Genomic DNA, 19,944 nt, shown 5'->3' on the forward strand with positions numbered 1-19,944 from the left:
AATTTTGATAGCAGTAAATCAATGACGTAAAATGAAAGACAAAGAAAAAACTTACATGTGGCGAATCACGAGCTTTTCATAATTCTCAAAAAGGTAAGGCAGATCCACAATCCAGCGTGAGCCTTTTAGAAGGTCTGACCCCAAATTTCTTCCAGAAGTGATAACTTTCAACACAAAAGGGGAATTTGTTCCAATTCCTTCGGAACTTGATTCGTCGTGAACCGAAGCATCCGTTAAGTCTTCTAACATATATTTTGGTAAACGTGGTCTGCCTCTAGCCCGATAATTTAATTTCAACTTTTCACGATGGGCCTGCACATTTGGCAAATGGAGCCCTCGTATATTTCTTTTTTTTCCCATGTTACTGTGGTCAATAACAAGAACTATATAAGAACTTTATGAGGGTTTTGACCATTTTTATCGGGGTTCACTTACTAAAGGGTTGAATTGTTTCTTGGAAAGGCCTTGGACTTGAGACTGGTCATTTGACTGCTTTAGTATGGGTAATTTTTATTGGGGTTTATTTACCAAGGGGTGGGATTGTTTCTTGGAAAGGCCTTGGACTTGAGACTGGTCATTGACTGCTTTTGTAGTTTGCTTTGGTAGTTCTACAGCAAGACTCGGGTTTTGCTATAACAAATTTAAATATTCTGGGGACATTTTGTTTCGTTCATTAGTTATTTTGTTTCATTCATTAGTTATTAATTAGCTTGTTTTATATATTTTTAATTCTTATTTCAGTACGAAGATTATGCAAAATTGTACTTATACTACAATACATAAATTTGTCCTGAATTTATTTTAATTAAACCAAAACGATAGATCAATCTTTTTAAAATAAAACCATTGCTTCTTATTCGGCCCTTGTGCTGTGTTCAATTTATCTCTAGGATTAGACGTAGCTTATCCTTAATTATTTATACAATACAATTTTCTTATATATTCATTAACCGGCAGTTTGGTGTCTGCACCTTACTTCTTCTCTAGACTCTGTTTAAACAGGTTAGAACTAAATAATGCTTGACTGAATCGCTCCTGAACAATCCGAGTGGTTAGCCCCTTGGTGTAATTTTTGCATTCTTAGATGCTCCGATTACAGCTCAATCTAACCTTTTGAGGGGAAATTTTGATTTCGGAACACAAATATGTAAAGTATTTGAAGGGACTGCAGCCAGGAGGTATGTATTATAGAAAAAAGCTTCTTATTGATGAATAGAAAATTTTTGGCTCTATTTTTTTATACCCACAACAACAATGTCAAGCATAGCAATCTAGAATGCAAACCCGAAACAGGTTTTATAATTATTTTGGAATTATAAAAAGAATAATTGTCGGCTTTAAGATTTGATTATGCCAAAAAATTCAACAGATTTTTTTACTTCTATTGACATAAAAACCGCCAAAATCACTAATTCAGGAACGTCAGGCAAACTCCAAATGTTTAACATGGGAGGTATAGGAAGATTCTTTGCGAGTCCGTTCAGCCTTAAACATTAAAATTATTGTCATTGCTAAAGAAATTGGACCTTATCCTTTGCTCCTTTCTAAGTGGTGACGTTAGAAAGGTGGCCAACGGCAAAAAAAAATCCACTTTTGAACTAAGACAGATCGATTTTTTTTTTCGTCGGCAATCAATAGCTCTTGATGAGCTGATCAGAGTATATGTCATCCATTTTTTGGTACAAAGAATCCTTCATGAGATATTCTAGGTTGAAAGTTTCAAGGGGTTGACAACTTCAGTTGTAGGATACACACTGAAACCAAAAATAAGCCGATACCAATTGTGAGACATGTAGGGGACTTGTAAGGAAAGGTCAGTTGTTAGCTCATAACCATCTTCGGCAGTGAGGGGCTGCAAATTTTGCTATTTGGTGTACCTATTATTTGTTTCCAGTGTATTTGATGGTAAGACCGAGTTGGTTCCAGTGGTAAGACATGTAGGGGACTTATAAGTAATAATCGTCTGTTAGGCTACAATCATCTTTAGTGAAGAGGGGTTTGTAACTTTTGCTAGTTGGTGTAGCCTACCCATACTCACTGTAACCTAGAATTAAGTGTTTACGCAACAGGTACAAAAGATAACGTAAAACAACGAGGTAGTTTTGTAATAATTAATAGAGTGTCATCTATGGTATTTTGATCCTGGAAAGTTACGGATAGCTTTATAATACCAACTAGATTATATAAGATATTGTTCCAAGTCTTGATCCGTCGCAATGTCCACGATTGAAAAGGATAAAGTTAAACTGGCTGTAAAGTCAATTTAGTCCCTTCTTTCGATATTTTTTTGTTATTGTTGTTTTTTCAACAATGAGGAATAGCCTTTGATCATGTGATTACTGATCGCGTTCTTCTTTGAACATAACGTTTTAAAAGCTTCGATAGGCTGACAACTTCAGCGTTTGACCGATAGCAAAGAAACAAAACCAAAGTGTTGCTTTGGCAACACTTTATTCGGTGAAGCCGGACAAAGGTTGCCGCAACACTTCACGTTGCTCAGGTAACGTAGGTCTAGTTTTGTCTGGCTACTGTTGTTACTACTTCAGCTGCAACGATGTGAATGAACAAAGAGTGTAAGTTTATCTGGGTTTCCAGAGAGCATTGATAGAATATTTTGGGAAAAGTGTTAAGTTTTATTTTTAATTTCAACTTGAGGAGGTTTAAAATAAACAACTATGGATTCCTATAGAAAAAAAAGACATTAATTTTTTTTGCTATGTCAGCAGAAACTGAATAAAAATTAATTTACAATTTTATTTACAAAACAATATTTTCAAAAAAAAAAGATTGAGCCAGAAATAAGCAAAAATAAAGTCAAGTAATCTTCCAAACCTACAAACTACCATACATCACTATAGATAAATAAATGAAACCCAAAATAGACAAAAATTACAACAAATAACCAACTCAATCTCAACACAAGTATAAGTAACAATGAATATTGGTGACGACCCCATGTTGTGTCAAGATCAGAGCATAATTTGCACTTTACTTAAAAAAAAAAAAAACGTCAAACAAATGACCGTGAATTTTTGGCTACTATTGAGCCGAGTCACTCCTCACTTACAATTCGTTACCATGAACTGCTTGATTTTGGCTCTTCATTAAACGTCAAAAACATTACCAATTGACTGCCAACCGAGGGCAATCTAGTTTGGAAGTAAAATTGCAGTTGATTCTTTGCTTTCTTTACGTGCGGATCAACATTCTACGTCGGGACACAAATGCAGCAAAAAGCTATTTTACAAGGAACCTCTTCGACTTTCTTCAAGCAGTTTACATTTTTGTAGCAATACATTTTTGACTGAGCTTGAGCATCTGATGGAAACACAGTGTTGCATAAAACTTCATATGATTTCAAGTTGATCAAACACGTTGATTTGACTGTTTTGTCATATCAACATAATAGTCATAAACGACTATTTTGAACTGATAATAAAACCCCCAACACATTCAGCATCTCATATTCTGTGGTGTTTAATTGTCTCTTCCAGGCTGCATGATTTAATGATAGGGTCATTTTTTTTCTTTTAACAGATTCATGAACTAATAACAATTGTTTTGGTTAAATTAAAGATCTTTGAGGTAAAATAAAATTTTTAGGCAAAATCTTTTTAGATAAAAGTTTTGTAACAATACTTCACATATTCTTTTTTTGTCCCAATCTATTCAAGCATTCTTTACTCCCTCCCTAGAAGTTCCGATTTCCCCAAATTTTTTCTTTTCATCCCATATAAGAGCAAACTGATTTTTTTTTATCCATGGTTGATGGCCAACAAGGACAATATGTCATTCTTCGTCCGCGTATGGTGTCTTAGCCTTGTCAATATTTTTCTCATTATAGCCCTAGAAAGCAGGATTGAGCCATATTTTTACATTTCTATATTCATTATTTTCTTAAATCTAATTAATTAATTATTTCTATATTTCTATATCAATATGAATAAAACCGAATGTAAAACCGTCTATGCACTGAAAAATGAGCAAAATTATTAAAGTTGCCAAAATCATGGAATGGAGTTTAAAATTTGGCCCTTATGCCACCTGATATTAGAGGAGGGTATTATAAAAATTAGGTTTCAGCAGAACGGCATCATAGATGAAGGAGTCTTTGAATGGGATGGAGCAAAGCTATGTTGCCCTTGTCCTAGGAGACCCGCCTTCGAGAAGAAATTTATCTATTGAGGATCCTTATGTCTGGTCTCCAGAGATAATGGAACTGTTGTGGTTTACAATCGTTTCTTCACTATGGAGAAAATTGAACTGACCAAGATCCACGTCAAAGAGGGAAAGACCTATCCCCAAGTGGCAATCTGACGCAGACTTGGTCCCTGAAGTAGAGAAGTGAAACTTCCTATTCCCCATTGGAATGAGGGGATACACGCTCTTCAAGCCCCTATACAAGAAACCCACGGAGTTCACCTCAGCAAAGGACGGAGCTGGATCTTCCAGCTCGAGCTAAATTGAAATGCTGCCAGTATATGAGCTGTGAGGGCTAAGGTGTAGGCAGATCAATCTGCATTACTACCAAGTTACTTCTTTCAATCTTGGGAGGGAGCCCGCAAAAATACAGATATTCACTTGTAAGGGTCCAGGAGCCATGGGTCTTCGTTAGAAAGAACCTGGGGAAGGTCAAAGGAGTCGAGTCTCAGAAATTTCTTATTGTTATTGGGAATGCTCCAAATAGAGGAATTTTAAAGCATGGTTTGCAAAAACAGTCGATTTTTAAATTTATAAAGAATTGTTTGTCAAATTAATGCTAGGAACACCATTAAAACTAAAATGGAGCAATCCTTAAATAGAAGTATAAATTTAGGTTTTGGTAGTGGACAACAGTGTTTAAGTGTTTAAAAATTTTGGATTAACAAAATTCAAAGGCAGTATGAAGTCCGTAAAAAAAACAAGTAGGAAGTCAGGATAAAAAACGATAACAGTAAATAACAAAAAAAGAAAATTTCTTAATTTGATATCAAGTCAAACAAATTCTTATGTTTATTCTGAGATCAAGTTTGTAATAGGAACTTCTTATAAACTTGCACATCAAGTACACAAGCCACTAGTGTCATTGAACCAGCTGATCAGACAAAGTTGACAACTTTAAGTTTGGTACTGAATTAACAATTTGAATATCGTCAACAGAACAAGGGATGTATCTTACACTTTTCAAAACTGTTTGAAAATGTTTTCTTGCAATTTGAATTTAGTAAATTTTGTCTGGATGATGACAATTTTGAGACTATTGTTTCAAAATAGGGATAGTAAATGCGTCGAATTTATATCTTAATAGAGATAGGGAGGGATTTGTTGGATCAGCATAGGTCGTAATTCCCATTTGTAGTGAATTTAGTTAAGTTTTACTGCTTTAAGAGTTTGTAAAATCCCCTTCTCACTCCTCAGCCAAAGTAAAATCATCAGTAAATCCCATCAGTATGGGAATCAGTCCATATCTTTCATACACACCAGACTTAGAAAGTGAAGTTACGTTAATCCTAATGAAATTTACCTACGTATGATGAAATAAAATACTTTAGTAAGAAAACTATGGAAAGTACTACAGAGAATTATGGAAATCAAGCCTTCCATAATGTATTATATTAAAGTATTTCTTGCCTAACCTAACAAATTACAAACTACCAAAATACCAATTTACTATTTTGATGGTTAGGGAGGGATCAGCCTGGCTCATAATTCCCATTTGTAGTGACTTTAGTTAAGTTTTACTGTTTGAACGGTTTCTGAATTCCCCTCCTCCTCGTCAACCTGAGTAAAATCATCGGCAAATTGCTGGTTGTAGTTTCGTTGTAGATGTCTTTAAATCTACTTTTGGAGACAGTCCTTATCTTTTATACACACCACACTCAAAAAGTGAAGTTAGGTTAATCCTAGTGAAATATAACTGCTCGTGTTGTAATAAAGCTCTTTAGCAAGAAACTTGTACAACAGACAATTATGGAAATCAAGCCCCCCCCCTCCAATAGTGCATTATAATAGATGGTTTCTAACCTAATCAAAATATTAACTAAAATATTTAATTAAAGTATACCTACCATTTAGTGTATACACTCTCACGCTAGACAGAAAGAAACTACAGAGAGAAACCGGTTCTGTCAGACCAAGGATTTGAGTGCTGGGGTTATAAGAGATAAGTGCCTAGGATTTTGATGTTGCCTATAAGTTAAACTTGAATTTGACTTTGGTTATTAAGTATGTCTCGTTTATTTCAGATGACTAAAATGGGAATTATATTCACCCTTCATATGCTGATGATTTTAACATTTTGCCACCCAGTCAAGAATAGCCTGACACCTACCTTCACCCTACCAAAGGCATATTGGGTCGTTGTGCCGGTTGAACCCTCTCAGGAAGTTGGATCCATTATTTTGAAAGTAGCGGGTATTCACCCAGAAAATCTGGTAACTTTGGATGGTGGAGGAGGAGATTTCAAAATCAACGGGCCTGTGAAGGACAACTTTCATCTTGTCCTTCAGCAGAAATTGAAGCCGGGGAGAGACTACAAATTAATCATAACGGCTTCTGGACCGGTATGTTCTGATATAAAATTATACGAATCTACAAAAAAAAATTCAATTTATAAAAAGTCATATAAGTTTGTCATTGAGGAGAAGATTTTTATGTCGATCTATAAGCTTTAGAAGTAAACAAATAGAGGATATTAATTTATCTGGGATTTTAAACCCGTGGGATGTGAAACATACCCTACCTAGCAATTTGAATTATAAAATAATCTAGTCAAAACGTATAAGTTCTAAAAATGATTGGGCTAATAATTTTTAACTATAATTGAACATTCGTAGTAATCGGGAGCTCGCTTGTAATTGCGAGCAGTTCTTATCATTTGAAAATCCAACTTCTGAACACATTATAACAGGAAATTTGGCAATAATAAAGCAACTTGATCTTCAGAATGTAATGAAAATGGAAGCTAAATTGCATCTTTCCAATAATTTAAAGGCATCAACTTGTTTTAGTGTGTTAAATAACGATTTAGATTTATTTGTTGGTAAGTGGTGTACAATAAGAAATTTAATAAAGATTGTTTTCAGAATAAGAAGAGTTTGATGATACATAGAACAAGAGATAAGATTTATGCTAATACAAACAACCTTAGTAAAGATCTTTTCCTGTTTTTTAACGCTAGAATTTTGCCTTATTTCTTGTAAAGCTTTTAACTGCTGGGAATCGGGAGTTACTGGCGGTTTAATATTGTGGAAATAAGTGGATGAATCGTGGATTCAGGGTGGGATGTTTTCAGATTGGTATTTAGTTTTTAGTGGTATTGGTATTTCGTTTTATTTAGTCATTGAAAAGTGCTTGTTATGGATAGTATGATCAAAATTGATATGTATGATTTTTCTATTTCTTGAATGATATTACACAAGGTGATGTCACAACCTATGGCGCACGCCACCTTCTTCAAGTACTTGCTTATCAAAATAGCTAAAAGTTTTTACCCTTTTTTACCTTTTTTTACATCGATTTTACACCGATTTTTTACACCGATTTTAATAAAACCGACCGTAATTAAAAAAGATTTTTTATCAAAATTGTTCAATCAAAACAATGAGAAAGCCATTTAGCTAAAAAAAAAGATATGGAAATTTCGTTTTAATTATTCATGTGCGGTGAGCCAAAATAAAAACATGCATTAATTCAAAAACATGCATATAAATGTATATATTTCACTTCTCACTCTCTGTGTATTCACGCCTTTTAAGAAAATTACGCCTTTTAATAATTTCTATTAATACGCTCAGAAATATATTGTTTTACTTTAATCGTTTACAGGGTACTAGCTCTTTTTCATTTCTTTCGAAGTTTCTAATCAGTGAACGTGCTACTCTGTGGGTGAACGCAATATAAAACAAAATTAAATAAAAAACAAAAGAAAACAAGAAAAATGCACTTTTCTTAGATATGTAGGAAAATTTATTAGACGTTAAAAAAATAAAAACAAGATCTGTTTTTTCATGCGGCTCTTCTGATTTTGATCATTTTGTCTTCCCTTTAGAAGGTGAATTGTGTTATTAGGGATAAAATAAATTAGACAAAGGTCATCTATATTCACGTATAGAAAGGACTTTCCTCCTCGTTACTGGTGACTGGCCAAATAGACTCTTGGAAAAAATTAAATCTTCAAATCAAATATTATCTAATAGTTTCAGATCTTGTAAAGACATTGATGAGCTACTACTACATGTATAAGCTTCTAAATTACCTAAGAATATTAGCTACTATGAAACCTCCGTTAAACGCTATAGGGTTATCACCAAATGAAGTCTAAACCTAGTACTGCTCTTGAGAGAATCTCAAGCCCCTTAATCATCATATCCTATTAATCCGCTGTCTTATAGGTTGTCACTTGCTCAACTTGTTGTTATTTTAGACATATTTTTTTGGTTATTATTAAACTAAAACATAAGGTTTTTCAACTGAAGGTAAGGAGTACCATTATTTAAGAAGGACTCTTTTTACACAAGAACCGTTTAAATAAAATTAAAGCTTTTTACAAATTCAAAAAACACTTAAGCGTAAAGAGCAAGGTACTAAGGAGGGGGCAATCCCCCCATATACGTAATAATTTCGTTTTTTTTTTAAGTTGATCCTCACTTTCAGTTGAAGAACTTGTTTTTTATTAAATTTCTCATAATTTTTCAATTAATGCTGGGAATTCCAGCTCCCCCTCTCGTGTGATATTCCCTCCCCCCTAAAAATCACCCATAAAAAGATCCTCCCACGTAAGCCACCCCACCAGAAGATGCCCCCCCCTGAAAATATCCTTATGCTTACCAATATCCAATACTATATGTAAGCAACAGGCAAAGTTCATAATTGCAACCTTTCTCCTGAAGTCCATTGGGGTCAAGTTATCCTCAAAGATAAAGCTATTAGGTTTTTTGACGATTCTGAAGAAAATGGCTATCTAAAAATTATGATTGGACAGTTTTGAGTAAAAACAGGGATGGGAGGAGGGTGCAGCTGCCCTCCAATATTATTGTTAACTGAAAAAGGGCACTAAAAATTTATTTTGAATCAAATAAGCCCTCTCCTGATCTTTTAGGATCACTGGCTTGATCCGATCACCCCTGGGGAAAAAGCAAACAATCCTCCTTATCCTTCTGGCAACTCCTTTCACCCACTGAAAGGATATTTTCTACGCTGGGGCTTCTAATGACACTAATCATTTTGTGCTGTAAGCAGTTTCCCCATTATAAATATATTGGAGGACAAGTGAGAGGAAGACCTAAGACGAATTGCAAATGAAAGCGATGTTATACAAAATATAGAGTTAGAGTGTGTTGTGTGAACGAGTCTAATCAATCAAATAGGAAGCAGAGACAAACAAAATTGTTCAAAATGATAAATAACCCCAAGCAGCTAAAGTAAAGAGCATGGAACAAGCGACAGTAAGAATTACACTGAAATGCAGTAAAAATTATTGCTAAAGAAAATCTACGGTTAAAAGGTAAATCAAAATTACATTTTACACAATATTATAAGAAAATAATTAAATTTGAATAGCAAAAGATCGGAAATCACTGCAAATTCCCAATGAAAATAATTTACAACAAAATATATGCTTAGGAGACTTGCAGCAGGGAGAATCCCAAACAACCACAAGCGGAACTGGCACCGAGTCAAGTTTGTGGTTAGAAAACATTTAACAACGAGTATGATGAATCAAATATGAACCAAAGACATGTAATATTGTGCAAAATGACAAGTGACTCCGAACAGCTAAAGCAAAGAGTATGGAGCAAGTGACATCAATAATCACATCCAATCGCAAACGAAAATGTTGTTCAACAAAATTTATGGTTTGATGATAGATCATAAGTACCAGGCAATCCAGAATCTGAACAGCTGAAGAATAGGGCATAAAAAAATTCTAAGGTAGTGATGAACAAACATGGAGGACAGTGAAATTTGCGGTTAAAAGACAAATAAAAACAAGAATAAAATGAATAGCGATTGAATATATCGGACAATGAAACCAGGGGCTACGAAACAAGCTTTGGTAATGACACAAGTAAAAGAAGTTAGAGGTTTTAGGTTTAGACATCTGATTAGCCGACATCTTTAGAAGCCATTCTCTTTAGATATCTGATTAGCCGACAAAACTAAAGGTAAAAAACACCAAGGTTATGATATTCGCGTGACGTCTCACAGATTTGTCAAAGTATTTTATATCTTGTAATCTGCCAAGAAACCAGCAATTTAATGATTAGTGTGTTGGTTTTTCTAAGAGATGGCGAAAGGCCCGTTCGCATTCCTTTTGGATATCTGATAACGGTACTAAACTCATGAAAACTCCGAGGGCTTAAGGATCTGTTGACATGTCAAAAGTTTGCTAAATAAAAATAGAGATAATTTGAAATAATCTCTACAGGTAAAACAATGTGAATCCTTTCACTTCGCACCCTCTGTTGATTAATCCCTTCTAGGCAATGTCGTTTCTTTTAATAAATACGTAAAAAAAAAAGTTTTTTTTTAACGGAAAGTAAGGAGCGACATTAAAACTTAAAACGAACAGAGATTACTTCCTACAAAAAAAGGGACTGCTTCCTCATCAACGCCCCGCTCTTTACGGTAAAGTTTGACTCTTTCTCTTAACTTTACTTTTTAAAAAAGTAAAAAACTTTACCGTAAAGAGCGGGGTGTTGATGAGGAAGCAGCCCCTTTCACATACGAAGTAATTTCTGTTCGTTTTAATGTCGCACCTTACTTCTCGTTAAAGAAATTTGCTTTTTTTATTTAATTTCTGAACGTTTTTGAATCAATGCATGTTTTGATTTTGGCTCTCTGCAGATGAATAATTAAGACGAAATTTGTATATTTATTTTTTGGATAAATGGCTTTCTCATAGTTTTGATCGAATGATTGTGAAAAAAGGAGTGGGGAAGGAGGCCTAGTTGCCCTCCAGTTTTTTGGTTACTTAAAGAGGCAACTAGAAATTTTAATTTTTTACGAATGTTTTTATTAGTAAAAGATATATGTAACCTACAAATTTTCCCACGAACTTCTGCATTCTCATGTTTTATTACGTATATGAGGGGTTTCACTCCCTCGTCGGTACCTCGCTCTTTACACTAAAGCTTAAAATTTGTCTCAATTTCTTCGGAATGACCCCTGAATCACAAAAGCCGTAGAATAAATAGTTGAAATTACTAAAAATGCTTTAGCGTAAAGAGCGAGGTATTAGGAGGAGGTGAGCCCATCATATGCGTGATAATTTCTGTTCGTTTTAAGTTTTAATGCTGCTCCTTACTTTCAGTTGAAAAACTTTTTCATATTTATTTTTTTTTTAATAATGCTAGAAATCCTGCGCTCCCTTCATGGAAAATTTCTTCCCCCATGACAAATTCCTCCAAAGAAAGTTTCTCAACATATCCTCCTCTTCTCAACCCCTCCCCCAACCAAAACATCCCCCTGAAAACGTCTGTACACTTCCAAATAACCTTATTTTTGAAAATAGGGAGAAACACCCCTAAAAGTCATAGAATCTTAACAAAATAACACCACCGCATCCAGCGTGTCAGAGAACTGTATAGCAAACATTTCAAGCTCCTATCTATAAAAATAAGGAATTTCGTATTTTTTGCCATAAGACAAATCACGGGTGCGTGTTATTTTTTTTCCCCAGGGATCATCGTATTGACCAAGTGGGCCTAGAATGCCGCAAGAGGGCTCATTCTAATGGAATTAAAAGTTCTAGTGCCCTTTTTAAGTTACCAATAAAAATTGGAGGGTATCTAGGTCCCACGCTCATTGTTTTCCCAAAGTCAACGCATAAAAATTTTGAGATAGCCATTTTGTTCCGCATAGTCAGAAACCTTAAACACTATGTCTTTGGGGATGGCTTACTCCCCCACAGTCCCCGGTGGAGGGGCTGCAATTTATAAACTTTGACCAGCGTTTACATTCAGTAATGGTTATTGGGAAGTGTACAGAAGTTTTCAGGGGGATTTTTTCGGTTTGGGGGGGGGGGCGGGGTCAAGGGGATACGGCTATGTGGTGGATATTTCCTTGGAAGAATATGTCATGGGGGGAAGAGAAATTCAATGAAAATGGCGGAAGATTTTCTAGCATTGCTATAAAAAAACAATGAAAAAATAACCAAGAAAAAGTATTTTCAATTGAAAGCAAGGAGTAGCATTAAAACTTAAAACGAACAGAGATTATTACGCATATAAAGGGTTCTTCTCCTCCTAAATACCTCGCTATTTATGCTAAAGTATTCTTAGCAATTTCAACTATTTATTCTACGGTAGATAATATTGAAGTTCCTTATGTAAGTTAATTCGTAAGGTACGTATGTTTATTACTAACAAAAACATTCGTAAAAAAATAAAAAATCAAGTTGGATTTTTAAGTAACCGAAAACTGGAGGGCAACTAGGCCTCCTCCCCCGCCCCTTTTTCTTATCAAAATCGTTCAATCAAAACAATGAGAAAGCCATTTAGCTAAAAAAAAGATATGGAAATTTCGTTTTAATTATTCATGTGCGGTGAGCCAAAATAAAAACATGCATTAATTCAAAAACGTTGAAAAGTTAATAAGAAAACAAGTTTTTAACTGCAAGTAAGGAGCGACATTAAAACTTAAAACGAACAGAAATTAGTAAAGGGGTTCTCCCCTCTGCAACGCCCCGCTCTTTACGCTAAAGTTTTTTTTATTTGTTTGAAAAAGTAGAGCTGTGACAAAGAGTCAAACGTTAGCGTAAAGAGCGGAGTGTTGCAGAGGGGAGAACCCCTTTCATATACGGAATAATTTCTGTTTGTTTTAAGTTTTAATGTCGCTTCTTACTTGCAGTTAAAATTTTTTTTTTTTATTTAATTAAAAAAAAGAACAATGAAAAAATAAACTAAAAAGAAGTTTTTTCAACTGGAAGTAAGGAGCAGCATTAAACTTAAAACAAACAGAAAACATTATGCATATAAGGGGGTTCGTCTTCTCCACAATACCTTGCTCATTACGCTAAAGTATTTTTAGTAATTTCAATTGTTTATTCTACGGTCTTTGTGATTCAAGGGTCATTCTTAAAGAATTAGGATGATATATTTATTACTAATAAAAACTTTCGTAAACAATAAAAAGTTCTAGCCGTATTTTTGATTAACCAAAATTCAGAAGGGAACTAGACCTTCTCCACCACCCCTTAGTTTCAAAATTGTCCGATCAAAATATGAGAAAGCCGTTTAGCCAAAAACAAATATTAATATGCAAATTTTGTTTTAAATATTCATGTGCGGTGAGCCAAAATCAAAACATGTCTTAATTCAAAAACGTTCAGAAATTAAACGAAAAAACAAGTTTTTTTTCATTCCAAGTAAGGAACGATATTAAAACTTAAAACGAGCAGAAATTATGCCGAATATGAAAGGGGTTGTCCCCTACTCAACGCCTCACTCTTTACGCAAAAGTCTTTTTGTTGTTTTAGAAAGTAGAGTTGTGAGAAAGAGTCAAACTTTAGCGTAAAGAGCGCGGCATTGAGGAGGGGACAACCCCTATCATATACAGAATAATTTTTGTTCGTTTTAAGTTTTGATGCTCCTTACTTGCAGTTAAAAAAACTTGTTTTTTTATTTAATTTCAAATACAAAATCTGTTTTTAGTGCCTTTCTTCTGACTTGGATCATCTGGTCTCTCCTTTGTAAAGTAGACTGTGATATCAGGGATGCATAGATTTGAGGATAAATCATGTCTATCTAGGGTGTATCTAACATACCATCTATCAAATTACAACAGTGTGTGGTATTTCTCGCTTTGTTACTCTCAAACGTTTATAATTGAATCCTTTTTCTTTGTTCTAGAGGGGGAAAGGCTCGTTGAAATTGAGATTATTCTTGATGAATGACAACGTACAAAAGGAAGTAGAGGAGAAGGAGCCGGAAATCAAAAGTGTAAATATTTTTATATTTTTGTTGTTTTACATGTAATTTATTGACTTTCATTGTTTTTGCTTGACTTAAGTATGAAAGGTTTTAATATTGTTCTCAAAAATTTGGTTTAACCCATTTCTAAAAATTGACAATTCGGTTAAGGTGATTTGCCTGTAGTAGAAAATCTTTGTATTAGTTCATATTCATAGAACTTTATGAATTTCAAGGTTGAAAGTTATAATTCAAGCCATTATAATCCTGTTTTGCCAGCTTTCTGCTTGATTTGATAAACATGTCGTGGTAACGAACTGTAGTAAAGAGTGACCCGGCTCAATGGTAATCAAAATAAAAAAAAATAGAATTTTATTACTAATGTCACGCACAATAAGATATATGAGTATAAAATACTAATATATATTCACTTGATAAACACCATGACAGGTCTTGCAAAATAAACAGTTAAATAGGGGGTAAATAAAAAGAATGAGATGAAATTGTTTAATGATTGTTGAGTTGAAATGTATTTCAAGAGTGATAGATTGTGCTACTAATGGATTAAAGTTCACTGCAGATGTCTTATAAAATGTCTTATTGTTCATTCTTGTATCCCAAAAGGGATACAAGGGGTACCCACAAGAGGTACAGTGTAAGGTACACTGTACCTTACATAGCAACCATGATTGCTTATCTTTAGCATCGTACGAACGCTATTGAAGTCAGAAGTTGGGAGAAAGAATTTCTTGAAATTTACTTGAAACTGCCTTGATTAGTACTTGAACAAGTTATTCCAGCAAATACTGCAAAGAACAGGGTAAGTGAGGATAAGTGAACTCATATGTCACCAAAATATTCTACCTTTTCAAAAATGAAAATAGTTTTGATTCTCATAGTAATAATGAAATACGAGAATGATCACCAAAATTGAATTGAAAAGGTATTAAAGGGTGTGGTATTTTTCACGGGATAAAAATTCCGTTGCAATTTTTTAGTGGGAGAGAATTTGACACGGAGGGTGAAAGGGATTTCCGAGTATAATTCGACAAAAGATTAGAAAAATAAGAATCAAGTGTTTTTTAGCTGAAAGTATGGAGCAACATTAAAGCTCGAACGAGCAAAAATTATTCAGCATATGAAGAGGATGCGCCCTCCTTAATACCTTGTTCCTTACGCTAAAGTTTGACACTTTGGTCCCAATTCTTTAGCAAACATTCTCGATATACTAGGGCCATTTAATTGCAATAAGAATCTTTTTTAAAGTGCTAAAAGACTGTATTGTGGAGACTGAAGTATTAAGGAGGACGTAGTCCCCAACTATTCCTAATAATTCTCATTTGTTTTAAGTTTAAGTGCTAATCCTTACTTTTGTTTTGTTATCGAGACTCGGTGAAAGACATTTTTTCTATCTACAAATAATATTATTAATAAATATTTAATGTACTTTCCAAGTAAACAATTTAAATATCAAACAAAATAAGGCAAGAAAAAATTCAGCAACTATTAATAAGAACTTATTTCCAAATAATTAGTTCACAAAATATAGGAAATAAATTATAATTTCGTGGCATTTTTTTCTAAAGAAATAATTCATAAGGAAAAACAAGAATAAATTCATATTTTGCAAGGAAAGATTTTTTTCTAATTCAATCTACTAAAAAATAAAAGGACAAATTGTGAAAATTTCAATTTTCTGACATTTATTCGATGAATTTTATCATTCAAAAGTATCTTAGCATAGTTACTGACACTTCAAAAGTAAATAGCGAGGAAATCCTAGTTTAGTTGTGATTTTTTTTTTTTTTTTAATTTAAAATGAAAATGAAATTGAATTTCCATATATTTATGGAAGTTTGAGCGCAAAATTTATAAATATTTTATTTTCTTACAGGTTTTACTCATCTCGGTTCAGACTAGTTATATGTTACGGCACTATTAATTATACCATATGTGGTTATATTATACTTTATCAAATGTATTGATTAATTTTTCTTTGATATCTACCTGCATTATATTTTGTTAAAGAGAAGCTAAGAGCAGGCCAGAAGACAGGCATAATAAGAAAAAATAAAATCCAGCAATTACTGTTTTTTTACGACTGAAAAAAATAACAACAAAAACAGTTTGGCCCCTTACACTAAAATACGAGGTCCTTCTTTGTCCCTTACTTTGTGTCTCTGTTTTGTGTTCCCTCATTAATTAGGCAAATACTCCTTTTAAAACCAGGTTTTAAAGGCTACTACACCGCTGGATTCATCCTTTCCATCCAAATCTATTGGTAACTTAAAGTCTTAATTTAATTGGATTCATTAAGCCTAAAAAGAAAGAAAACATTTAAAATGTACTTTGTCTTCGGTAAAGTGCAAATTATGCTTTGGTTTGACCAAATTATGTTCTGGTTCGGCCACAATTATGTTCTTGCTCTGCAATTATGTTCAGCTAATAGGATGGCAGCCCTATTCCTCTTATCTTCTGGGGTAACGTGGAAAATTAGGACAGAATGCATATACATTTTCCTAGTTTTTAGAGCTTAAATAAAAAAATTTGAAAGTTATCATTGGCCTTGTCACTAAAGATGGTAGAGTTGAACTATTACACAGAGCTTAAATCACCGTTCTCAAAACAGGATAGAAAGACTTCACAAGGCCTTGGCGTTTCACGAGCGCATATGAAGTCTGAGGTTAGCATAATTCCATCATGAAACTTTCTTAATTAGCCCTTGAAAAGGTTATACCTCCTAACAGGCTGTATCTAGGATTTTTTGGGAGGGAGGATATCAAAAATGCTCCCTTGGAATTAGCCTAACGATCAACCGTGGGTACTATCAGTTTAACCCTTATGCAGTATGTGTCGATTAGAACTACTGCTGTATCTTTAAGGTTTTTTTTACAATATGGTATTAGTGAACAAAGTATTTGAGAAATTATTTACAAAATATAATTAAAGAGCATACCAAGGCTTTTTGTAAAATAAACTAAGTGCGCACAGAATGAAATTTAAGCGACCACTTGTCTTCCCTGCAAAGACGTCTATGACCTTTTCGTGGAATATATCAATGTCTCGACAGACGGTGAGTAGGGCTAAGCCACTCAGGCTTCTTTTCTCATTGACTTTTTTAGCCAGGTTTTTAATCTTCCAAGTGTATAGTAGCTTCTGTCAGAGGTAGCAGTACTGACAGGCATCGTTGCAAGGACAGCAAAAAGAAGAGAAATGCTTGGAATAAAGATGGGGTTGCATATGTGAAGAGAAGATACAGCAAAAGAGGGTCTCTCTTTGATTGGAACTTTATCCCTTTTGCAGTGCTAAATCCCAACCTTCTTGTTCAACCAGTCTGGATCAGAAAAAAATATCGTCTAATAAATCAAGCAAAGACTCAAACTTCGTTAATTTGGGATCAACAGATAAAATCTATGGAGGGGAATGGATTCTGATATGAGACAAAATAATCTGTTGAAGTTCAAAGCACTGTATCAGTTCCTATATGAAGTGGTTTAGAAAAGAAATAAACAGAAGGATCTATAGTGAAGGAAAAGATCAGGCTCTTTTTTCACGAATTCAGAAAGAGTTCGCTGATCTTCTCCTTCAAACTTTGGGTTCTGAGTAGTGAAGCCCAGTAGAAGTTACAAATTTGCGATAAGGCTCCGAAAAAACACTTAAACACAGGAATAGAGTAGACAGACGAAATAACAAGGAAGAGACTATGTGTGTCACGATAAATGTACAAGGCAGCTCATTGCTACATTGCCTTCACGCCCCTGGGCCACAATTTTGTTTAGGTTAATCCAAAGGCTTTCTGAGAAATCCAGAATTGTCGAAGCAAAACCTTGTCCAGATAGATTAGTAACTGGAAAAACACTTGAATATCACTTCAGTGTTATTAAAAATCGTAGTGGCTGATGAAAAATCCACAGACGACTCACCAGCATCCTCATTAAAAAGCAGCTAACCGTGTTTGATTGAGTGCAAATAAAAACTACGTTATATCGCATTTCCTTTTCATTTTTGACATCACTCTTTAATTAGCAAAGTCAGAAACTGAACTGGGAAAACAAACAGTCTTGTAACCCCTTTATTTCTCCTATTTCTTGTTTCATGTTCGACTATTACAAGTTCTGCAATGCTTAACCTATTGGATGCAATTACTTAGCGATTATTAATGTATTTGTGTGCAAAAATTTGCTTACGTGCATTTGTCACTTTTATACGAGTCGGACAGATGTTTTTTTTTGGAGGGAGAGGTTTCAAACTGGGTAAACTTTTCCTCCTGGATATGGTTTGCCTCCTAATATTGAAAAAAGCTGGATAAGTGAGGTCATATGTCATCAAAACTTCTTTTCAATCTATTCAAAAAAAGGTGACTTATGATATTTAATGCAGAACAAACGATGGGATAATAATTATGAAATACAGGAATTGTCAGTTAAGGTGGAATGGACAAGAAAGAATTTTCCAGGGAGGAGGATTTTAGATTGGAGAAACTTTTTATGTAAGAATTTTTTCTGGCAAAGAATTTTCCATTGAGGGTGAATTGGATTTCCTGTTGTTATTTGACAAACGAACAGAAATTAAAAAAGAAAGAAGATTTTCATCCAAATAAAACATATGAAAATAAAAATTATTCCGCATAAGAAGGGGCTACACCCTTCTTTATACTTCGTTCCTTACGATAAAGCTTGACAGTTTCGTTTCAATTCTTTAAGAACGATTCCTGAAACATAAGGGTCGTTTAATTGCAATAAGCAGCTTTTTTAAGGGGTTTAAAAACTTCAGTGTGATGACCGAGTTATTGAGGAGGAGGTATCCCCCTAAGATACGTAATAACCTCTGTTTCCTTTGATGTTTTAATGATGCTTCTTACTTTCATTAAAAGAAAACTTTACAACTATTCTTTGTAATAGTAATTTAGGACAGTAAAAGAATTTTTTGTCTAAAACAAATTTCAAAAAAAATAAAAGATTAGGGTACTTTTGAAATAAAATATTTATGTATAATCTAAATTTAAAGTCAATAAGAAATACTGCAGCTACTAGTATCAACTCACTTCTAAACCAACCTTTAAAGGCCAACATTCTTCCTTTTCATCCAAATCTTTTGACAGCTCCAGTCTTTATCACATTCTAAGAAGTTCTAACCTTCTGCATTCCTTTTTTACGAAGCTTTTAATTGTTTTGAAAAGTTGAATTGTCAAACTTTAGCTTAAAGTGCAAGGGATTGCGGAAAGGACAAACCATTTCATATACGGAGTAATTTCTGTTCGTTTTAAGTTTTAATGTCGTTCCTTACTTTCAGTTGAAAAAACTAGTTTTTTAATTTAATTTCTGAACGTTTTTGAATTAATACAAGTTTGATTTTGGCTCTCCGCACATAAATTATTAAAATGAAATTTGCATATTAATTCTTTTTTGGGCTAAATGGCTTTCTCTTAGTTTTGGTCAGATGATTTTGAGAAATAAGAGGTGGAGAAGGAGGCCTAGTCATCCTCCAATTTTTCGGTTACTTAAAAAGGAAACTAGAACTTTTAATTTTTGACGAATGTTTTTATTAGTAAAAATACACGTAACTTAAGAATTAACTTACCAAACAAACTTTTACATTCTTATATTTCATTATGTATATGAGGGGGTTTGTACCCTCGTTAATACCTAACTCTTTAAACTAAATCTTAAGTTTTGTCCCAATTCCTTAAGAATTACCCCTGAATCAGAAAGGCCGTAGAATGAATAGTTGAAATTACTAAAAATACTTTAGCATAAAGAACGAGGTATTTATCTCCTAAATATTATTTAATTTATAATATTTATATATATATATATATATATATATATATATATATATATATGTATGTATATATATATATATATATATATATATATATATATATATATATATATATATATATATATATATATGTATATATATATATATATATATATATATATATATATATATATATATATATATATATATATATATATATATATATATATATATATATATGTTGTATATATATATATATCTATATATATAAAAATAAGTTGTCTGTCTGTGG

The 19,944-nt window shown here is 33.4% G+C and overlaps 1 protein-coding gene across 1 annotated transcript in view; it reads left to right on the forward strand.

The window, feature by feature from the left end:
• Positions 1-19,944, forward strand: part of LOC136027429 (uncharacterized) — a 57,374-nt gene that overhangs the window by 14,206 nt on the left and 23,224 nt on the right. The window contains exons 2-3 of the mRNA XM_065704699.1: positions 6,225-6,542; positions 13,833-13,922. Coding sequence (XP_065560771.1) covers positions 6,225-6,542; positions 13,833-13,922 — 408 coding nt within the window. The remainder of the gene's footprint in view (positions 1-6,224; positions 6,543-13,832; positions 13,923-19,944) is intronic.

The sequence above is a fragment of the Artemia franciscana genome, chromosome 5 (genome assembly GCF_032884065.1).
Source record: "Artemia franciscana chromosome 5, ASM3288406v1, whole genome shotgun sequence".
Lineage (NCBI taxonomy): Eukaryota > Metazoa > Arthropoda > Branchiopoda > Anostraca > Artemiidae > Artemia > Artemia franciscana.